Below are 22,788 nucleotides of genomic sequence, written 5' to 3'. Positions count from 1 at the left end.
GACAAATATAACAAATTTCTGGCTATCAGCCCTTACATTACCTCCACTTTTTCCTGCAATTAGACTGAAACTGTGATTTCATGGACGTAAACACCCTAAAGTGACCTCATAGCCCAGGCTGTTGACAAATTTACTGAAAACTGATGTCATGCTTTTTGTGTAGTGTCCAATAAGTCATTGAGCAGATCACCTCAAACTGGAAATCATTACAGTTTCCTAACATTTTCTTATGTTCCATTCTTAGTTGTAGGGATGCTGGGTAATATCACTTGAGCTGATTAATATGGTGAGAAATATGCCATATAGGGAAGCAGTCATAATACTTGCAGGGCTCCGATTGGGAACATCTGTCTCTTGGATCAGTGCAAACTCATGCAGAACCACAGAGATGCAATGTATTTTGACTCACGTAACTGCTGAAGACCGAAATATAGAGCATGCAAGATTCCTAAAATCCCAGTGGAATCAACAGTAGGTATTGGGTTGTGCTGTGATTATGGGTATTTTTAAGATAACTGTAAAAGGTGTTGATTAGATTTCCATTAATTATGGGCATCACAGAGGCATGGGATGTGGCTAGGATAAATTTTCAGGGCACCGGAAAAGAACCTGCAACGAAAACTAACCAGTTGATTGAGGTTAGTGTGGGGTTAGTGGCAGTATTAGTCTTAAATCTGTGCTTGTTAAAACCAGCAGATCTTTAGGATCTCAGCAATGCTTTTGTTTTTTGTCATAATGCAGCAATGCAAAGTGATATTCTGAATATATCATGCACCAACTTAATTGGCTTTGAACTACATTCAATAAAGATAGATTTAGTTGTTGCTAAGTATGGCATTTACTAAGGCAACAGACAGGTGTTAAGTTGCTATACACATGCACATGGACTTGTGAACAAGGAGTAACAATGAAAAAATGTGCATAAAGCAGGATATTAGAGGAAAAAAAACTAGATCAGGAGTTGTATAATGATTGTCAAGTGGTCTGGTCTCTTGTGTGCCTGGAAATTTTAAATTATTTTATTACTATTTTTTTCTTAGTTTAAGCGACAGCTTTTTCATGGTGAAGGGAGCTGCCCTCTTCTTGCAGCAAGGAAACAGCACTCAAGGGCAAAGGAGCCTTCTAAATCTACACAAACATGCTGGTAGGTTATATCACCTTTGTTGGGGAAGAGTACTTGAGTATTTTTTTATTTATTTTAATTTACAAACAACTAAAGATGACTTTAGTATTGTGAACAGGTGTTTAATTAGCGCAAGGTATATTAAGTTAGTTATTTCAAATTGCCACAAATAACAGTAACTTTAAACATATTACAGTATAGTGTCAACTGAGTTTCTTGCATAACCAGTACCAATTACCCATACCAAAATGTGTACTGTCGTTCCTCAGGGGAGGGGGCGGGGCATAACAGGGGTGGTTTCTGAAATTGATTCATCCTGGAGAGCTAGAAGGAAAGGTGTTTTGATATCCATGGGGACCAGATCTTGTCAAATTTTTGGGGGCAAACTCTACACATATATGTTAACTGGTATAGTGGAACTGAATTCTTAACCAGTTCTATCCAATGCTTTTTCTTTAGGGGTTGTTTAAATTTCCATTTAATTTTGAATTTCTGAATGATCGGACATTGCCATACCATATGTATGTACTCTCCAGGGGAGTGATGGCATTTGGGGCAAATGTCAGGAATGACAGAATTTATCAAATGAAGTCTATGGGGGTTAGGTAGGTTCTGTCAAGATATCTGAATTGAATAATTTTGTCTTTTTACACTTATTTTAGGATTTGAGGGTGTCTTTCAATATATCGGGGGTGAGAAGGGGTTCATCTATTGTAAAGTTTCTGAAGGTTTAATTGGGTTTTTAGTAAGGGTAACTAGCGATATTCAGTCAGTATATAACTAGAAGGCAGGTTAACCCCTAAAGCACACCGTTATAAGGTTGTTTGGTTTCTACACATTGGCCTAACTCTGGTGTATTAGCCCTGTTGAGGTAGTTTTGAAAAATCGGATCTGTGACCACATAGTACTGATGACCCAGCATGCAAAATGTGCTTATGTGTTATACATGGCATATAACACTGTTGGTGTCAGTATGGATTAACAATTCAACCAGTTTTTTTGAACACCCCAAATAAGTACAGTGTAACTATCTGCATGTGTGGTGAGCCACAAAAGCATGAAAGTTCTTTGGGTATACCAAATAAGGCCTGTGATTGGCTATTTGGTAGCCCGATGTGGACTGCTAGCCTGCATGAGGCTCTGTTTGGAGTAAAACTCTGTCTCTGTGCTGCCAAAACTTGCCTCCCGGTCAAAAAATCAAAAATAAGCTCCTACTTTGAGGTCACTGGGAGCAACATCAAAGGGGGTGGGAAGCAACATGTTGGGATCTCTGTGTCTAAAACAGTTGTATTACATAATCACATGATGGAAGGAATCATTTTTAGCACAATTACCCATTACAACAGCTTTAGACACTTTAATCTTGTAATGGCAGGAAGGCTCCTCAAAACTGTTGCTTAAAATACACACATGCACAGATTGTCAGGGAGTAAGGTTGAGATCGGCCAATCCGCCTGACCCAATCAGTGCATATGTAAAGATCTGTGGGGTGAATGCTTATTCAATTCGGATATTTGCATAAAACCCAACCTAATGACCAGCTGCCATCCTACAGAACCATGACCAGTTGTCTGGTTATATGCACAAAATCTGCAAACACAGCTTTGAAATGTAGGCCTTAGGGTAACACTGGGGCAAAAAGAGTGCATTTACTATGTTTTTTCAAGATGACTGTATAAGTAACACATCAGTGCTACTTGTTTTTTTCAGGAGATCTTCCCCAGCATCTGCAGCTTATGATTAATCTCCTCCGCTGTGAAGATCGCATTAAGTTGGTAAGATGCAGCCTTGTGTCAGTTGGTCTGAATTACATTATTACCTTGCTATTATAAGCATTGTGTAAAAGCCCTCTCTGTTATTTATACATTGGAAAAACTGGGATATTTTTAATGGCTTAATTTATTACTAGGGCTAAATGGGTCTTGGAATGAATTATTAGTATTTTAACTTCATACATTGAAAGCAAATTATCACTATCTATCTTCTTGAAATCGGACATAAATAATTTTTTCCCCTTACAACTGTTATCAGGGACACAGAGCTAACTTACACAAGCAGGAGGTTTGACGGCTAGAGGGAAACCTATGTCTCCGTTAGTGCCCTCCTTCCTGTACTGCACTGCAGCCTTGCTAAATGGTTCTTGGCCTAAATTGACCTTTGCTATCCAGGACCATATCACGATGATCGGATTGTTAGCCTTGGGACCAACAATCGGATCATGCACTGCAGCTAGGGTTGCCGCTCCTTTAATACAGGCCACATATTGAATCTACATCCTGAATTGCTAGTTAGCAATTACTTTAGATATAGCTGCGCATAAATCTGTTCAGTCTGCAGAATGACTTGCTAATTAGCCATACAGGATGTGGATTCAATATGTGGCTGGTATTAAACAGGTGAGGTGGCAACCTTAACTGCGGCCCATCGGACAATGTCAGCATCAACATACAATATGCTCCTCATCTGACCTCATGTTGGTTGAGCAGCCCCGTTAGGGAGAACCATAAACTGCCCAATAAACTTCTGACTTAGTCTGGAGGTAGAGTGATGCAGCTTTTATCATGCATTGTACAGCTACCTTAAAGGGATTGGTCACCTTAAAGTTAACTTTTAGTACTTTATAAAATGTCCTATTCCTAGCAACTTTGCAATTGGTCTTCGTTATCTTTTCTGGAATTATTTGCCTTCCTCTTCTACATCTTCCAAGCTTTCAAACAGGGGACACTGACCCAGCAGGCAAAAAGCTATTGCTCTGCGACCTTGCAATTTTATTGTTATTATGTTGGGTTGAAAACCCCAACATACTGTTCTTTAACTTCAGCTTATTCTTATTCTTAGCGCCCCCCCCATTTTCTAAACGCTATTCTTCCTACAGTTTTAGGGGTACAACGCCCAAACTCTCCACACTTTTTCTCCCTATAGCGGAGCAGGTTGCTTGCGCTTTTCTAAGTGATCCCGCACCCCCCCCCCCCCCCCCGTTGTTTTGTGGCGCCGCTCCCCCCAATTTTCCCATTGACTTTGACATGGAAGATTTTCAAACTGCTGCTACTCTTACAGCTTTGAAGCTACACCCCTCAAACTTGAATAACATAATAATGGGGTCACCCCGAATGAAACAGCAACATTTGTTGGATGACCCCAAAGTGGGAGGGGCCACCAGCAGCCAATCAGATTTTAACTATTGACTTTCTATGAGGAAATTCAACCTGCTGCCATTCTCCCAGTATTAACACCAAGGTCTCCAAACTTTTTACAGTTGGTCACTAGGGGGCTGCAGTTTTAGTTTTGAAAAGTGGACAGAGGCACAAACAGCCAATCAGATTTTACCTATAGACTTCATATGTTTAAATTTAAACTGCTGCCATTCTTTAAATAATAATACTAAGGTCCCCAAACTTTGCAGAGCTAGTCACCAGGTAACTGTGGTTCAGATTTAGAAAACGTGGGTGGAGCCACCAACAGCCAATCAGATTTTAACTATTGATTTTCAATGGGGAAATTCAACCTGCTGCCATTCTCACAGTATTAATACCAGGGTCACTAGGGGACTGCATTTTTAGGTTTTTAAAAGTGGGTGGAGCCACCAACATCCAATTAGACTCCTTTATTTAAATTTTTTTTTGGTTTAAATTTAAAATGCTGCCTTTCTCACACTATTTATGTCAGGGTTCCCAAACTTTGCACAGTCAGTCACCAGCTGACCACATATTCAGGGTTAGAACAAGTAGGCGAAGCCACCAACAGCCAATCAATTTCAATCCATTAAATTTAATTGGTTTATATTTAATTTGATGCCATTATTTAAGTATTAATTCTGGGGTTGTTAAACTTTCCAGAGTTAGTCACTGGATATTTGCCATTCAAAGTTAGAAAAAAGGTGGGCGGGGCCACCAACAGCTAATCACATTTTACCTATTTCAGTGGTGAAGTGTAAAATGCTGTCATTCTCACACTATTTATGCCAAGGTGCCCACTGTTTGTCACTGGGTGACTTCGACTCAAGGTTAGTAAAAGTCGGCACACCCACCACCACCAATCACCAATCACAATTTACCTATTGACTTTTATTGCTTTCAATTTCAACTGCTGCCATTCTTTAACTATTAATCCTAGGGTCCCTAAACTTTGCAGAGTTAGTCACTGGGTAACTGCAGTTCCAGGTTAGAAAAAGTTGACGGAGCCACCAACCGCCAATCAGATGTCACTCATTGACTTTCAGTGGGGAAATTTAAATTGCTGCCATTCAGACATTATTAAAACCAGGGTCCCCAAACTTTGCAGTGGTTTTACTATATAACTGTGGTCCAAGGTTAGAAAAAGTGGGCAGAGCCAAACAGATTTCATTCAGTGATTTCACGTTTTTTAAACCCTACATATAGTTTGTTCTCAAACTTCCCTTTCTAGTTGATACTTATCTTTCCATTCAGACTCTCTCCTATTCATATTCCAGTCTCTTACTGAAACTGCTGCCTAGTTGCTAAGGTAAACAAAACAATAGCAACCAACTAGCTGCTGAAATTTCAAACTGAAGAGCTGCTGAACAAAAAACTAAATAACTAATAAACCAATTGCAAATTGTACTCAGGAGTACAGGTATAGGACCCATTATCCAGAATGCTCGGGACCAAGGGTATTCCAGATAAGGGGTCTTTCTGTAATTTGGATCTCCATACCTTAAGTCTACTAAAAAAAGCAATAAAACATTAATTAAACCCAATAGGATTGTTTTGCATCCAATAAGGATTATTTATATCTTAGTTGGGATCAATTCAAGGTACTATTTTATTATTACAGAGAAAAAAAACAAATGAGTTTTAAAATTCTGAATTATTTGATTAAAATGGAGTCCATGGGAGATGCGCTTTCCATAATTCGGAGCTTTCTGGATAATGGATTTCTGGATAAGGGATCCCATACCTGTATCAATGTCTTTCATACTAAAAGTGAATTTAAAGGCGAATAACCCCCTTGAGTTAAGCATACAGGGCTGAAGGAGACACAGTGCATGAATGTGCTGTTGAACTGTGTCTGTTTGCTTTTCCAGACAGGAAATTTGACATCTTCAGGAAACACATTGGGGAATATAGTGTTAATTGGAGAAATGTTTGCTCTACACTGTTACTCAGCAGTTACTTTTGTAACTGTAAAATGGCAGTAAATAAAATGAATGCATAATCAATAAGATTCCCTTTTTGAAACACACTTGTACCAGCAGACATAATATATATAGCTGTTTATTTCAGGCTGTGCGCTTGGAAAGCAACTGGACAGATCGTGTACGCTACATGGTAGTGGTATACTGCAATGGAAGACAGGACACAGAAGAGAATATCTTACTAGGAGTAGATTTTACTAACAAAGAAAGGTGGGCGTCTTAAAAAAAAAAAACTGGTTAGAAAAACTTTGTGCACATGCTTCATGTGTTTCAGCTGTTATGGTTAGTTTAAGAGCCTTCGACAAAACAATTAAATGGGTACTTGGTTTTGGATTTCCCGACCTGAATAGGAGCTGGCAACCTCCAATTTTCACAAAAAAAAAATTTTAAGCACCGAGTCTTGTTTGCTACATGCCATGAATTTAGCAAGGTAGGAAGTATTGTGTGCTGGTTGTTCATTCATCCATTGTTGCGGTTTTACAGCAGAGCATCTTGAAATCTAGTAACACGTGAATATATCCCAGTCCCACAGACTACAGAGCTGAACTACGACTCATGCATGAACTTTGAGACTATTACCCTGATACACACATGAAAATGTAGTCTGCCTCTTTCTGAAACTGTCCTATTTGCTAAACAGAACCTGCTAGGAATCAAGCAGGTAACACCGTTTGGCCAGTGATTATTATTACCACATCTAGGTATAATTTTCTTTAATAACCAAACATTTTCCTTCCTGGATCTTAAAGGTGGCCATACACCTTAAGATCCACACATTTGATGAGGTCACCAAATGAGCGGATTTTCTCCCGATACGCCCACCAAAGTTGAGTGATATCAGGCTAATTTGGCCCTAGTGCCAAACAATTGCATTAAACCAGCGGGTATATTGGCCGTTGGACTAAGGACCGCATCAGTGAGCCGTTGCGGTCTCTGATCCAACTGGAAACTCAAACCTGCCCAATTGAGATCTAGCCAATTTTAGGCCAGATATTGGGGATGCCCATACACAAACCCTAACCAGCAGCTGAAATATCCCCATGTATGGCCACCTTAACCATTATTGATTCTTATCCCAATATCTGAACAATTCAGATGTGCCTGGTGTTGCCAGTTAGCTTTTTTGGCATGGAAAACACAGCTGGAATTAAAGCTTCAGGGGACACTTGGTAAAGCATTTGGGGTTTAGTGAGACATGCAGTGGGTTGGCCCAATCCAGTTGTAACAGTCTGTGCTGTGAAGACCAGCAAGGCTTTGTAACTGTATGTGTATCCTTACAACTAGTTCTGAGGGCTGACACAGCTCACAGTATTGTCCCCTTTAGTACTGTATTCTGATAGCTGTTACTGTTTCACTTAAAGGTTACTTTACAGGTGTAATCTGTAGCAGATCATTGTATTTGTGTAAAAGTAATCTGTCTCACAGACTAGCAGAGTTAATTGTCAGGTTCATATTACACAGACATATGACCCTTAAGCTGAGGCAACTTCTCTGCGGATCTGTTACATACCCACACCGTTAAGCTGGCAGAGGGTCATGTACACGTACAAACCTGGCAGAAATCAATGAAGGGAAAATCCTTTAGTGAAATTCATTATTTATGAAATGGTCATAGCCTTTTTAAAATAATGAAAAACTCAGAATTTTTGAGCAGTTAAAAAAAATGAAGATGCAGAAGATTAATCCTTACAAGGTGGATAATTTCCACTGCACAGATCCTTACTGTTAACAAAACCACAATGAAGGGCAAACCGAAGGGGTTTTATACCAACAATTTAATTACCCTGCAAGAACCAACCATGGAGTAGCTTGTTTCCTTTTTCAGGTTTGACCTGTTTTGCTCAAGAAACAACAAAAACCACAGATTATTTGTGATTACACAAATGATGCACCATTTGGAAGTAGGCAGAGTACACCAGGGGGACAGCCTGACTGACCGCTGCTGCAATGTCTCTGTGCTGTGCTCTGGAGGGTAGTGACCACTTCAGAAAATGTATTCAGTTAACAAAAACCTTTGTAGAGATTAGCGTGATCAGATCGTGGCAGAGAATCTTGCCTCCATATGAACTTCATATAGAATAAAGAATGGAAGTAATGGGGGGTGGGAGAGAAAGGGAGGCTCAAGGATGTGTCACATTTTAAAGCATAGTGAGATTTCATAGTCTGTGCAGTTCTGTTGTTTTTAATGTTCATACTAAAACCACCTCACAATGGCCTGTCTTTACAGTAAAAGCTGCACCATTGGGATGGTTCTGCACCTGTGGAGCGACACTAAAATACACCTGGATGGAGATGGGTAAGAAAAATCATTTCTATATCTTACTATATTGTTTTGCTTGGTGGTGAGTGAGGAACGTGGCATACAGAATTTCTTGCTGCATTGTAACATTTAAGCAGGGCTATAAAACTAACCTAAAGTTACTCACAATCTGTTAAGACATATAAAATATTAACTCATTAGTAGAAAGGTATTGTAAGCTTGTTAATGTAGTGAGAATCTCTGAGTGCCCATGTTATATGAACTAAAATGCTGGAAAACTGTTAAATCACCGAATGCCACAGTCTTTTCTTGATGGAACCCATCATTTTTGCTGTGTGGGTGAGGAATGTGATCACATACAGGGCTTTTCTTTGTTTCCTGGCTGACTCTTACCGAGCCACTTTAACTCTTTTCTGACTTAATAAGCAAAATTCTGACTGAAAAAAACAAATGCTACTATTAGCAATGACTTATCTACTTAGTGTGCGTTCTTTTGATTGAAGGAAGAAGTTATTATTTAATTATTCTGTTAAATTGGAAAAAATTTCAACAGCCATAGAAGTTCCCTACTTAGCATAGCATAAATTCTAAGAAAATGCATTTTGTTTTCAGTCATTCTATAAAGATAAAAAATGATAATGTTGTGGTAGTGAACATATTGTTTGGCAGGGACCATGGGATTAAAATGATGATATTTGTTATTAATTGCTAAAAAGGTAATCTCCAAGCTGCTCAAGGCATTAATATTCTCTCATTTTTTTACACTCAGGGGCTTCAGCGTTAATACTGCAGGCAAAACCCATGTGTTCAAACCTGTGTCTGTCCAGGCCATGTGGTGAGTACCTGACTAGGTGTAATTCAGACTGATGACTTTAAATTTTTGGCTGGTAAAAATTGTGCTCTAGCCTAAACTTTGTTTCAGTTAGTATATGCTAAATTTTCATATTTGTCTGCTTATCCTGATGGGGTTAACCAGTTACACATGCTCATGATGACTTCAGCAGCCAGGTCTACCTGTTATACTTGAAACTGCTTGAAGAAATTTGCACTTTTATTTCAGAAAAACACTTGTGGATTGCCTCCATTTAAAGGCGCTGGTAACCCCAAGAAATAAAAGTACCCTAATAGTTTTACAGATAATAATCATTTAGTCTACACTTGAAAAATATGGCATTGGTTCCGCAATAAGTATTATCTTAAAGAGGCCATTCACTGGCCAATCCTGCAAGGCATCTAAGGGCTCTGGCACACGGGGAGATTAGTCGCCCGCGACAAATCTCCCTGTTCGCGGGCGACTAATCTCCCCGAATTGCCATCCCACCGGTGAAAATGTAAGTCGCACACACTGCACAGGCGATTTCGGCAAATTGCCGAAGTTGCCTTGCGAGGCATTTTCGTCGATTTGCCGAAATCGCGCCGCCGCGTGTGCCATCCTTACATTTTCACCGGTGGGATGGCAAATGATGGCAACTTGGGGAGATTAGTCACCCACGAACAGGGAGATTTGTCGCGGGCGACTAATCTCCCTGTGTGCCAGAGCCCTAAGTGATCATTCTGTGGCCACACAAATGCATATGCCACCTTTCATTGTTCCAACTGTCCTTCACAACTAAGCAGAACAGCCTGCAGCTTGAGGATTATTACCCCGGTTGTTGCTGAATGCTTTGAACATTGAGGCAACATAGATATGCACTGCTCCTGAGAGCCTGATAAAAAAAATTGTTGGTTGGCTTGAGGTGATGGATGGTCCATGCCATCAGTATTGCCAAGGGCAGTAAGCCTGAATCTATTACAACCTGTTAGTTCATGTGGCTTGCAGAACACACAGCAAAGTTATTTACTGCAACTGTGGCATAAGCTCTGCATCTATTTTAATATAGCGATCTGGCAAGCCATGAGATTTTGAATAATAAAGGCAGTGATTCCACTGTATTTGATTATTTTACTTCTGGTGATTGCAAGCCAGTGTTTAAACTTCATCTTATTTTTCTTATGTTCATTTAGGTCAGCCCTTCAAGTACTTCATAAGGCCTGTGAGGTTGCCAGGCGTTTTAATTACTTTCCTGGAGGTCTGTCTCTTGTCTGGGCTACTTACTATGAGAGCTGCATCAGCTCTGAGCAAAGCTGCATCAATGAGTGGAACACCATGCAGGATCTGGAATCTGCCCGCGCAGATTCCCCCATTATTTTTATGGAGAAGTAAGTATCCATTGTTGTGAAAGCACCTAGATATTTGATATGTCTCTTGCTTTGATTCTGGGTGAGTGCAGAGGTTGTCTTTGTATGAATATTGTGGACACAGCCTCATTGCACTCCCGCCTATGTGACCCCATTGGGCCAATAAAAGGGCAACCATTTGGGGGTTTTAACCTTGAGAACAAACAAGTTACAGGTAAAATTAGTCCCTGTATAAAATGTATAATAAAGCAATAAAGAGTGTAGGACTGGCCAGACCAGGGATAACTTTGACGTAGTTGGCCAGCTTGAATATGTTGCAATATATGGACGAATAATCCCTGTTTTGTTTAAAATGGAAAGGGTTTTGGTAGCATAATGCACAAAATGTCTTAATGTACTTAGCACAGTGCTGTCCAACTTCTGTGGTACAGAGGGTCAGAATTTTTCTGGCCTATTTGGTGGAGGGCTGATAATGGAAGACAGATTTGACCACTACCCCTTTTTTAAACCACACCTACATAATCACAAGAGCTTTTAAGACCATACCCACATTAATGGTGGTAGCACAGCAAAAACACAAATGGTTGTTGTAGGGATACCACCCTTCATTCATATGTGAAATAATTATATTACGAGTCATATTAAGACACACCCATAAATCCATATGCTGCCTCCTCTTCCCCTGTGGATAGTACAGCAACCCCCAGCATATAATTACACACCTTAGGGGCCATATAATGACTATTTACAAATGCTAACAAACTTCCAGAACCAACCCCTGCCAGGTTCGCCTCCCACAAGCAGCTTAGAGCAAGCAGGGTATGGCTCACCCAGGCAGCATAGGGCAGGCAGAGTAGGACACACCCAGGCAGCATAGTGTGTGTGTCATACTCTCCCTACCCTACCCTGCCTGTGTGTGCCAAACTCTCCCTGCCCTGCCCTACCCTGCCTGTGTGTGCCATACTATGTCTGCCCAGTGTATGGCACACGCAGGCAGGGTAGAGTAGAAAGAGTATGGCACACACAGACAGTATATACAGTGACACAATGCTGGCCCTGCTCCTACAGTCTGTCTGAGGTGTGTACAAGTAAACAATGTGGGTGATTACAGTCTGAGCATGAGGTGTGAACAATGCAGGAGGTGAACAATGCAGGGATTAAAAGGTATGAACAGTACAGGGGATTACATGTTTAAAGTTTTGCAGAAGACTGTTTTCTGGCCTAGTGATTGGTATATTCTTGCTTTGTGAGCTACAGAGCAAAACTTTTTAGCACCTTTCATCTTGCACTTTAGTTAAAACAATGTTATTCTGGACGGGTTTCACCCCATTGCTCCATAAGCCTTAGAATTTGCATCATGCTACAGATGAACTTCTGCTTTAAATTGCTGTCTGTGTGGTCTGTTATTTTGTTTGTCAGTGCTAAATACAGTTATTTAATGATAGTTGGTGCGTGTTAGGCTGCTTGCTGGCCCACATAGTTAATAATACTGACACAACTGAAAGAACACTAAATTTAGCATAGGGCTGCTGGACTTACTTGTTTTAGCTTACCAGTCCCTTGATGCACATTTTTTTATATTACCTTTACATAGTGTTCACATTTTACAGAATGCTTTACAGAGATTAGATATCATTCATAACAGTTCCTGCCCCAGTGGAGCTTACAGTATAAGGTCCCTGTCACAGTAACACACTGTCAAATGTTTCATTAGAGGTGGGAAATGTGGGAGCAAAATGATTTCCCTCAGAAGAAAATTACAGGCCACCCGTGATTTCACATGTGTCACATGTGGGGTCCCTTACAGAGAAAATAGATATGCCCCCTCCCTGCAGCCACAGGGAGAATATAAATATATACTTTTTGCAATGTGCTGGTGGGAACCAAACCTAACCACTGCCTATTTTGTTATTTGATATTAACACAGAACTGACCCATGACCAGTATAAGGAGTGTGCATTGAAAGAGCCAAGGCATTATGGTTTTTAGAGGGGCTAAATTAGTAGACAAGGTTATGTGATGTTTCCCCACTTGTATTTTACTGCTAAATAAGGTATTTTAATACATGATAGTATATTTTAAAATAAAGCTAACAAGTATTGATTTTGTCAGTTCCATATTCACAAGTCTGGTATATAGTATAATCATTCACATAGATGATTGCATTGAAGACTTAAGGTATTAGGGGTATCCGTTGTGTAAGAGGGAGCTTGTTAACCACAGGTTCCTCAATTTAATTCCGCAAACTAGAACTGTTTAATTTAATTCTCCTTGCTTCCTTCTGCATATAAGGTGATTCATTAGGCAGTTGGATGTCTGGTTGGATGTCTTGTCAGTCCTCATTTTGAACGATGAGAGACAAATATCTGTTGCTCTTCTGTCCATGGACAGCCAGTTCATTGCTATCTGGACATTCCATGCAGCCCGGGTTAAAAAGAATCTGACCACTCAGACTATAAATAGTTTTTTTGTATTGCCTAAACTGGCTGGCTATTTGAAAGGGTCTGTATTGGTTTACACAGGGACCAAGAAGTAGAGTTCCACTCCAAAAGGCATCCGGCTACCTCACTGTACCATGTTTTTCTTTCATAGCAGTATAATAATAGTACAGTAAAATTGATCTATAAAACCTTGGTCTGTGCTCAGATTCCCTTACATTTGTAAATCTTTATTTATGTAGCTGGTTTGAGCTTTTGGTAAATACCCTTATCAACTTGCCATCCACATGCCTGCATGTTTTCCTTTCTCTGTATATCCTTTTTTTAAATGAACTGTATCTTTTTTGCATTCAGGCCTAGTGAGGGGGAGAGGACTGAGTGGGTTATAAGACAAACACTAAGGAGTATCATGATGACCAGAGACTTGGAGAATGTGACCTGCAAAGAGGTGAGCAAGTTTAGTTGCAGCATAGCACAAGCATAAAATGTTTAGGCATGCTCCTTTGTTTTGCTATGCTAAAAATGCTACAGGTGTCACTTCAACTTCTTTCAGGGAGTACTTAAATTAGGACAGATATACAAGAGCATGAGGATTTTTATATGCAGCTGTATGGATATTGTGTAGCTCAGATGTCTTAGCTGTTTTTTTTCCCACAAATTTTCCATTAAAAAGCATCAGCATCAGTATCAGTTCATAGCTTGTTGAGTACAGAGAACTATTATTCTTATTGTTTAAATACAGTATTGCTTGCATCTGAGCCTCTTCCTTTAAAGGCGAAGGAAAGGTAAAATCGCTGGGGGCTGCCAAAATGTTAGGCATCCCCAGTGATTGTAATGGCTTACCTTATACCCAGGTTGGTGCTCCTGTTAAAAGAGTGTTTTTTTTTTTGTTAAAGTTCGGCTTTTCGCTTTACTGCGGTTGCACAAGTGGCAAAACGGCATCAGCCCAGGGTGGCTGCAAACGAGCGACCCTCTTCCTTCTCTTGTCTGTCTTCTGAATCTTGGGGCCAGCACATGTGCAGTAGAGTGGCTTTTTTTGTTAAAGTTCAGCTTTTCGCTTTACTGCGTTTGCGCAAGTGGCGCAAAGACAGACGATGGAAGAGGAGCACTCTCTTGCAGCTACCCCGGGCTGGTGCGGTTTTCTTCAGGAGCACCAACCCGGCGTATAAGGTAAGAGATTTTACCTTATACCTTATTTTAAAACAGGAAACAAAATCTTTTTAGAAACTAACAAAGCTTCATGCACACAGTCGGTTGTAGCAAGATTGTTCCTATAAACACGTTTAAGCAAGTTATTTCCTGGGAGAAAGTTTCCATACGTCTCTACTATAAATTTTTGAAAGATTAGTAGTTTGGCGAGGTCGTCAAGCAAGCATATCTTCTCCCGATATACCCACACATATGGGTGGGCAATATCTGGCTAATGTGATCATTTGACCCTAGTGCTAAACAAATGAATTAAAATGACAGGCATAGGCGCTGTCGGTTCAGGTGCCGCATCAACGAGCCAATACAATATCGGCAGCTGAAATCGGCCCTTGTATGCCCACCTTTAGTCTGTGTAGAACTCCTCTAAAGTGGTAATCTGAATTCAAGCCATGGAATAATAACTGCTTAGAAGGGGTAATGCTGCATATCTAAATGCATAGTTAAAGGTAAAATATGTAAGATAAATGTTTTTTTTTTTTTTATTTTACTTTTTGAATAAAATTAAATAAACCTATACTTCCATTCATCAGAGAACAGAGTGTAACCTAGTAACATTTTTATTGCCTTTTTAGATTCGCAATGAGCTGGAAGAGAAGCTGAGCTGTAACCTGAAGGAATATAAAGAATACATAGACAATGAAATGTTACTTATCTTGGGACAAATGGATAAGGCTTCCCTCATCTTTGATCATGTTTACTTGGTAAGTTACTAGAGAGAAAACACTTATTTTTCTTTTTTTAACTTGTAGATTTCATTCATACAGTTAATACGGCAGTTGATGTCTCGCCAAAACTTTAGGTTTGCTTTCCGTTCTAAAGTTTTGTCATCAGTGGTGCATAAATGCATCTGTTAGATTAAAAGAAAATTAACACCAAAAAATAAAAGTGTTTTAAAGGAGACAGAAAGGTAAAAACTAAGTAAGCTTTATCAGAAAGGTATATGTAAATACAGCCATAATCACTCACAGAAACGCTGCACTGACTTCTGAAAAAAGATTAGTTGTGTCTATAATTCCTGTGCCACAGACACACAGCTTTCTGTTCTCTGCTCTTTCCTGCTCCCCCCTCCCTCAAGAATGCTTAGAACTCTCTCCCCCCCCTTAGGAATGTGGATCTGAGCCAATCAGCAGGCTGAGTCATAGTCTTACTAACTGAGCATGTTCAGTTTGGTCTAGGTGTCTGTGCAGTAATGAGGCATTATGGGAACTTTCTTTACACAGCTCAGCATTTTTTCTTCCTGTTTGGCTTTAGATCTTCTGAACAGGTGAAATATGGGGGCACTATTGAGACAACTGAAGGTATGCCTGCAGCTTGAGATTAACTCTTTACTAGCCTTTCCTTCTCCTTTAAAGTAATTAAAATATAATGCACTGGTACAACAGGTGTGTTTACTTCAGGAACTCTACTATAGTTTATATAAATACCTTGCTGTGTAGTCACGGGGGCAGCCATTCAAGCTGGAAAAAAGAATAGGCACTAGTTACATAGCAGATAAACTCTGTAGAATACAATGGTGTTTTATCTGTTATCTGCTCTGTAACCTGTGCCTTTTCTCCATTTGAATAGCTGCCCCCATGGCTACACAGCAGGGTATTTATATAAACTATAGTAGTCTTTCTGAAGCAAACACACAACTTTTACCGGTGCAGGGCAACAGTACATTACAGTTTAATTACTTTGATAATCTTCACTTTTTGGTGTTACTGTTCCTTTAATTGCACTGGTTCCAGCCAGATAGAAATCTCCCATTGTTTCAGAGACTGATAACAACTGAACAACCCTATAATAAACCAAACAATGTTTACCAAATATTCTTCATATTGCCTGTTGATTTACAAAGTAACACAAAGTGCACCGGCAGCCCTGTGCCGCTAGTCAGAAGAGTTGCTCAGGCGCACATCTTTGAGTTGCATGCAAGAGAAAAGGTCAGAACTAAAAAAAATGCCAGCGATCTAAAAGAAAAAGGTCGAAATAGGGAAAATATATAAAAGATTGCTAGATATATTAAATAAAAAGGTAACACACCTTTTTAACCCATTCAGTGCCACAGATTAGACACAAATCATGCACTGAAAGATTAGGGACCTGGGTTCTCATTGTCTAGTTTTTTTAGGACTTTTGTGAAAACCATATTTTGTTATATTTGTGCTAAATTACTGAAAATTCTAAAGGGTTCAAGAACCTTGAAGCACCACTGTATATGAGGTTTAGAAATTGAGAGATAATTTTTACCTTTCCTTTTCCTTTAAGCAGCTAAGTAAGCTTTATCAGAAAGTTCTATGTAATTACAGCCATAAGCACTCACAGAAACACAGCACTGAGTCCTCTATCAAAAGAAACACAGGATTTCTAGTTGTCTTTTGTGTACACATGTTCAGTGTCGGACTGGCCCACCAGGATACCAGGAAAACTCCCGGTGAGCCCAGGTGTCAGTGGGCCCTCCTGCTCCTGACCATTTGGCCTACTTCATGGTCATTTGCTATTTCTGAATGGGAACAAAGAAGAAAAATAGATGGAAGGATAGATGCTAGCATGTAATAAAAATAATAGGAGAATAAAGATGTTGGGTGAGGAAAGGAGAAAAAATATTTTGGAGAGTGGGTTTTCTGGGGGCCCCTGGGGTTCCAGTCCAACACTGCACATGTTCTTCAGTATAAGACTTCCTGCTCTCAGAAAAATCCCTTAGGGCTCCAGCACTAGTCTGCTCAGTTTACTCCTCTCTCCCCTTCCCTTTTCCTACTCCTCCTCCCATCAAAATTTGCTCCCCCTACCATCTCTGTGTAATCTGAACTACCAGCAGCTAGAGCTGCAGCAGGGAAGCTACTAAGACCAAGCTAAAATGGCAGCTGCTATCTTAAAAACAGAGGAAGATTCAAGGCTGTTTACTAAAAAGCTTTCTGCTGCATAAATATAGTGTTCTAGGTCAGGGGTCCCTAACCTTTTTTTCTCCAAGGACCGGTTGCAAGGACCGGAGGGGGGTGCGCGCAGCATGAATTGCAGGCACGGTCTTACATTTATTTGCGCCTTAATGTGCGCACCGCGTTCGCTTGCGCATTCCTGCTTAAGACGTGTTCATTCGAGGCTTTAAGTGTGATGCACGTTGCTTTTTCACCGCTCTGAGTGTGCCGCATTGGGCTCCGGGGGAACGGCGGCGGCCCAGTGCCAAGCAGTCCACGGCCCGGCACCGGTCCGCGGCCCGGCGGTTGGGGACACCTGTTCTAGGTGGCACTATTGTGACTAATTTATTGGCAATAAAATGCCAAAATGCCTTTCAGATAATGCAAAGGACATTATATGACTTTCTCTGCTTATTTCAGGGTTCTGAGTGGAATGCATCAAACTTAGAGGAGCTACACAGTACAGGGTGAGTCCTTTGTTTTAGTGGTGAAGTGGAACATACACTATACTTTTTTCTGAAGATAAAAAGAAAGCTGCAAATTCAGATTGCATTTCAAGGTCAAGGGGAAGCCTCTCTAAGTATTTCTCACATTTTGTAATGTGCATGATAAATGTCACATTACATTTGCAACACACTGAGTCTGCGCCCATCCAACTGTTTGTGATTTTTTCCCATGATGTTATTAACTGATACAGAGAAGATGTGCAATACATAAAGTATAGCTTTAGATTTGACAATTTTTAGACAGTGAGACAAGGGATGATCTGTTCCTTCCCCTTACTTTTTAAAATGGACTGAAAAAAGTGAGGAGCAGCTTAGGAACTATAACAATTTATTACTTCATAAACAATTTATTACTTCATAAACTATATTTTTTTTTATATTTGATATTTAGAATTTATACTTTTTCTGGATACATGGCTGTTTATACATATATTCCTGAAGAATAATGTTACTATATTCATTGCATTACTTGCAGGGTTGGCTATATTCTTAATGTCACCAGGGAGATTGATAATTTCTTCCCAGGAATGTTTGCCTATCATAATATTCGCGTGTATGATGAGGAAACCACAGACCTGCTCTCTCACTGGAATGATGCATATCACTTCATTACCAAGGCTAAGTACGTATTTCTATATACACTCGCCTATTTAGTTTGTGTGTTTTAGTGTGTGTGTCATAGCTGTCTGCTAAAAGAAACGCCAAAACTAAGAGAATGGACCAAAACAATATTAAATCTAGATTTTAAGGGCAAAGACACACAGGGCAATTAATCGCTGCGACTTTTAAAAGCTCAGTTACGGTGAGTCACCGCAACCAATCGCGTCCTGTCTTTACTATCTCTCTGACATTCCCTGCATTAAGCATGCTGCTTTTGTTGTATAAATAAGATCTATGTGAGGCTGGTAGACATAGAAACATAAGTAAACGGCATTCTGCACAGTGATGTCCTCATTGCTTTTACCCCTCACTCTACCACAGCACCATTTTCCTTGCAGACTTTAGTTAGAACTAAAGCCTAACTATATAGGCTAGAAATGTTGTATGTTATGTTTTGGGCCTCTGTACCAGCCCCAGGCCTTTAGCAGGGAAGATCTGTGCCCCCAAAAATGCCCCAGTAGCTCCCCATCTTCTTTCCTGCTGATTCACTGCACATGTCCTGTGCTGCTGTCATTTACTAAGCTTAGGGACCCACTCACAATATACTGTATAAATAGAATATAAATGTAACCGTATAAGGCTGATTAGGCATTCATTAGGATTCACATAACACAGCAGCTGAAATTTTTGGCTAGTGCAATCGATTTAGTGTAAAAAATATGGCATAGCCATATTCATTTTTAGGGTTTAGTTCTCCTTTAAGCGTGCCACACAGCAACATAAAGGCCAACATATGCCTGCTTATAAGTACAACGCAAGCTGACTTTTTCTTTTGGAATCTGTATCAGATGTTCTTAGTTGCTTCCCCAAATGATCAGTCATCTGACTGGATCTGGGTCTAGGTCAGGGATCCCCATCCTTTTATACCCATGAGCCACATTCAAATGGGAAAAGTGTTGGGGAGCAACACAAGCATGGAAAAAATTCCTGGGTGTGCAAATAAGAACTATAATTGGTTATTTGGTAGCCTATAGAAAGCTCTGTTTGGATTTACACTGTTTTTTTTATGCAACCAAAACTTGCCTCCAAGCCAGAAATTCAAAAATGAACACCTACTTTGAGGCCCCTGGGAGCAACATACAACAGTGGTTGCTCACCAACCCATTGGATCTTTTTACATTTGACTGTGGGTCACAAGCAAGAAAGGTTGGGCAGCCCTGCTATATATAGAGTCTGTAGCAGCTGAGACAGATAGTTACTTACTATAAATCACTGGCCATTGTAATAACCTCCGAAAACGTTCAACTTGCCCAGACTGGGATTCAAAATAGGCCCTGGCATTACAAGTACACAGAGGCCCAAACAACCCCCGCCAGCCAAATAAATGGTGGCTGTCTGTAGCATCTTACAGCAACCCCTCTGGCATTTGCCAGAATCTACAGATTGACAGTCTGAGCCTGACTTTCAATAACAGTTCCTTAACTAAGATAAATGGGTTTGTCATAAAGTCTAGTTTATGTTAAAGTCATAAAGTCTAGTTTATGCCAGTTTGTCATAAAGTCTAAAATCCAATTAACAATTGACTATTTAAATAACATTAACTGGTGAATATCAGATATAATAAATACTTATAGTCTGCTTCATGCTGTAACAATATGAAAGAAATACCTTGAAACAAGTGCTAGCCTATATTAATCATGAAATGCTTAGCAGGAACATGGCAAAAATGCTGTACTATCGCATGAAATGGCATGCCACGGTATACAAAGTAAAGGCCATATAATTAAATTGCTGATTGGTTGCTATGGGGTAACCAGTGATGTTGGCTTACACACTATAATAAATATGCCCATAAGCTTCTAAGTTTTAAAAAGGCAGGATGCTTGGTTACAAGAACCCTTTCTCAAGTGGAGTATTATCTCTGTATTAACAGCATTTCTTTGTGTGCTATATGATAATATGAGATTTAGCTCTTAATTACTCAGCCATGCCAATAAAATAAACGGAGACAGAGAATGAGTTAAATCAAGTTTGGTTTGAATACTATAGAATGCTTTTTATGATCTTGAAAGAAAGCATGTAATACCTCTCACTGGTATTTTCTGTTCTCTATTAAAAGGAAAAATAAATCCAAGTGCCTGGTGCATTGCAAAATGGGGGTCAGCCGCTCTGCATCTACTGTCATTGCATATGCTATGAAAGAGAACGGGTGGAGCATGGAGAAAGCATACAACTTTGTCAAGCAGAAGCGCAGTGTAACTAGGCCAAATGCAGGTTTTATGCGCCAGCTACTAGAATATGAGGGAATCCTGGATGCCAGGTAAGCTTAATGATTATGATGAAAGCATTTTTGAAACCTTAGGGTAAGGACCCACGGAGCAGTTCAGTCACCCACAATAGGAGTCATTTGTGGAAAGCCCTTCGCATCGCTTCATTTTCCGAAGTCACGCGAAGTTGCCTGCAGGAAAGGCATTTCAGAGAGGTTAGTCGTGCACAATAGCAGAGATCTATCGCAGGCAACTGAAGCGCTCCGTGGGTCCTTAGGTCATTATCTTTTACCACATCTAAAGGTGGCCACACACGTGGCGATTTGCGATCTTTTTCGCACGAAAGATTGTACAATCGGCCACAAACCATTCAGGGCTGAAACGGCAGATAAGGAGGTAGAAACAATAGGATTTCTACCTCCTTCTGCTGATTCAGCGCTGAAGGCAGATTTTGGTGAGGCGCCTTCTATGGCGCCCGATCAAAATCTTTTAACCGGCCCGATCGGCGGTTCGCAGGTTCCTGCGATATCGGTCGATTCGCCGACTTGCCATACACGCACCGAATATCGTAAGAAACGAGGTTTTGTACGATATTATCGGTGCGTGTATGGCCAGCTTAAGGCTATTGTCTATGGTTTGCCCATTCCCTAACTCCAGGAAATAGTGGATTGTGACTTTTATAACATTTCTTTAAGGGTGTAGACACACGGAAAATGATCAGCATTGTCTATTTTTTTAGCAATGACAAGTAGTTACTACTAGTTGCTCTGTGTATCTTCACACTAAACAGTATCTAAAGGCACTCTGTAGCATTTTAACATCCCAGTATACACACTTACATTAAATAATTAAACTTTACATGGGCTTGTACCACATCCTAGATATCATATTAAGCAACGTTGTTATCATTAAGGATCTTAATGAATGTGCCAGCCTGAAGGTTTAGCAATCCTTTGACACTGATGATTATAGCCTCAGAACTTCTCCATCTTTTCTCCATTTTGTCCCACTTTTCATTAGTTACATGTGGGTTTCTCCAAGGTTGTTGCCTTCTCCTTGACTCTGCTATTTAAAGAAACATAAATACTAGACCTGTGATCTGGTACGTTTCCTTATTCCCCCACTCTTTTCCTTATTCTTTTCTAGACAGGCAGATGGCAGTGTTTTAATAGAAGAACTATAATGTCATCTGTGTGTCACATCTGAAATGAGGAAAGCAGCATATCGAACGCTTATCCCCTATCTATGTTTCCCAGCTGTGTTGCATAATATAAATTTCTCCAGGACAAAGCCCTTTGGCTTACAAATAGTACAACAAAATTTGTTTTGCACTTTTTTCTTCTGGGTCCCACTGCTTGCATTGCTTGGTGCAGTCCTTCACAAATCATGGCCCAGCTACCCTATATTCTGAAATTTGAGTATTGCCAACAATAATACTGTACAGCTTTAAAATAATTAGGTCATATAAAGAAACATGGGGTAGGCTGGGGGCTGTACACTTTCCTGCTTATAGTTGGGAAATTTAGTAATTAAATCAGGTTTTACACAAAAAATAAATTGTTCTAAATACAGCCTATGTAATGTATATTTTCCTAACATATCCTTCTGGATACAACAACTTTCTTTTTGCACAGCTTCAAAAAAGTTGGTCTGTTTCACCCTGCAGTATCATTTTAATTGTTTGGTCCCAGTGATGTACCAAACCCAATGGACTTTTTGACTGCCCCCTCTGGCTTTTAGTTACGGCAATGGAATAGGATTTTTGTGGGACCTAAGTTAGATTGCGGTAAGCCTGATTTATACTTATATTAGGCAAAGAGTTGGACTGGATGGTCCAGGGCCCACTGGGACTGGCAACTCAGGGGCCCGTTTGTAGCCATTAGGTCCTCCACATGGAATACCCAATGCCCAACCCGTGTAAGTTGTACTTCTCCTTTGCGCCCATGAACAGGGAGAGGTCAGGAGGAGCATTCATAGTTACAGACTGGGAGCGGTTCTCGGTCATTTGGGCACACCAGGTTTTTTCCTGGTGTCCCGCTGGCCCAGTCAGACACTGATTAGGCAAGACTAAAGCTGTGGCGATTTTCGATCTTTTGTGCGATCATCAGTTGCACAAAAGATCGTTCCAACCCTCCACTGACGTTCAGGGCTGAAT

The 22,788-nt window shown here is 40.2% G+C and overlaps 1 protein-coding gene across 4 annotated transcripts in view; it reads left to right on the top strand.

Moving 5' to 3' along the window:
- The window catches only part of ssh1 (slingshot protein phosphatase 1), a 53,172-nt gene that overhangs the window by 26,053 nt on the left and 4,331 nt on the right, over positions 1 to 22,788 (top strand). For all 4 annotated transcript variants that reach the window (XM_004910620.4, XM_004910618.4, XM_002932081.5 and 1 more), the window contains 11 exons: positions 1,041 to 1,144; positions 2,834 to 2,898; positions 6,367 to 6,488; positions 8,506 to 8,574; positions 9,308 to 9,373; positions 10,543 to 10,737; positions 13,509 to 13,602; positions 14,936 to 15,064; positions 17,681 to 17,727; positions 18,242 to 18,388; positions 20,486 to 20,686. In XM_004910620.4, the coding sequence (XP_004910677.2) occupies positions 1,041 to 1,144; positions 2,834 to 2,898; positions 6,367 to 6,488; positions 8,506 to 8,574; positions 9,308 to 9,373; positions 10,543 to 10,737; positions 13,509 to 13,602; positions 14,936 to 15,064; positions 17,681 to 17,727; positions 18,242 to 18,388; positions 20,486 to 20,686 (1,239 nt within the window). The remainder of the gene's footprint in view (positions 1 to 1,040; positions 1,145 to 2,833; positions 2,899 to 6,366; positions 6,489 to 8,505; positions 8,575 to 9,307; positions 9,374 to 10,542; positions 10,738 to 13,508; positions 13,603 to 14,935; positions 15,065 to 17,680; positions 17,728 to 18,241; positions 18,389 to 20,485; positions 20,687 to 22,788) is intronic.

Source organism: Xenopus tropicalis, chromosome 1 (genome assembly GCF_000004195.4).
Source record: "Xenopus tropicalis strain Nigerian chromosome 1, UCB_Xtro_10.0, whole genome shotgun sequence".
Classification (NCBI taxonomy): Eukaryota; Metazoa; Chordata; class Amphibia; order Anura; family Pipidae; genus Xenopus; species Xenopus tropicalis.
The sequence above is the reverse complement of the archived record's forward strand: the minus strand, read 5'-3'. Positions and strand labels throughout refer to the sequence as shown.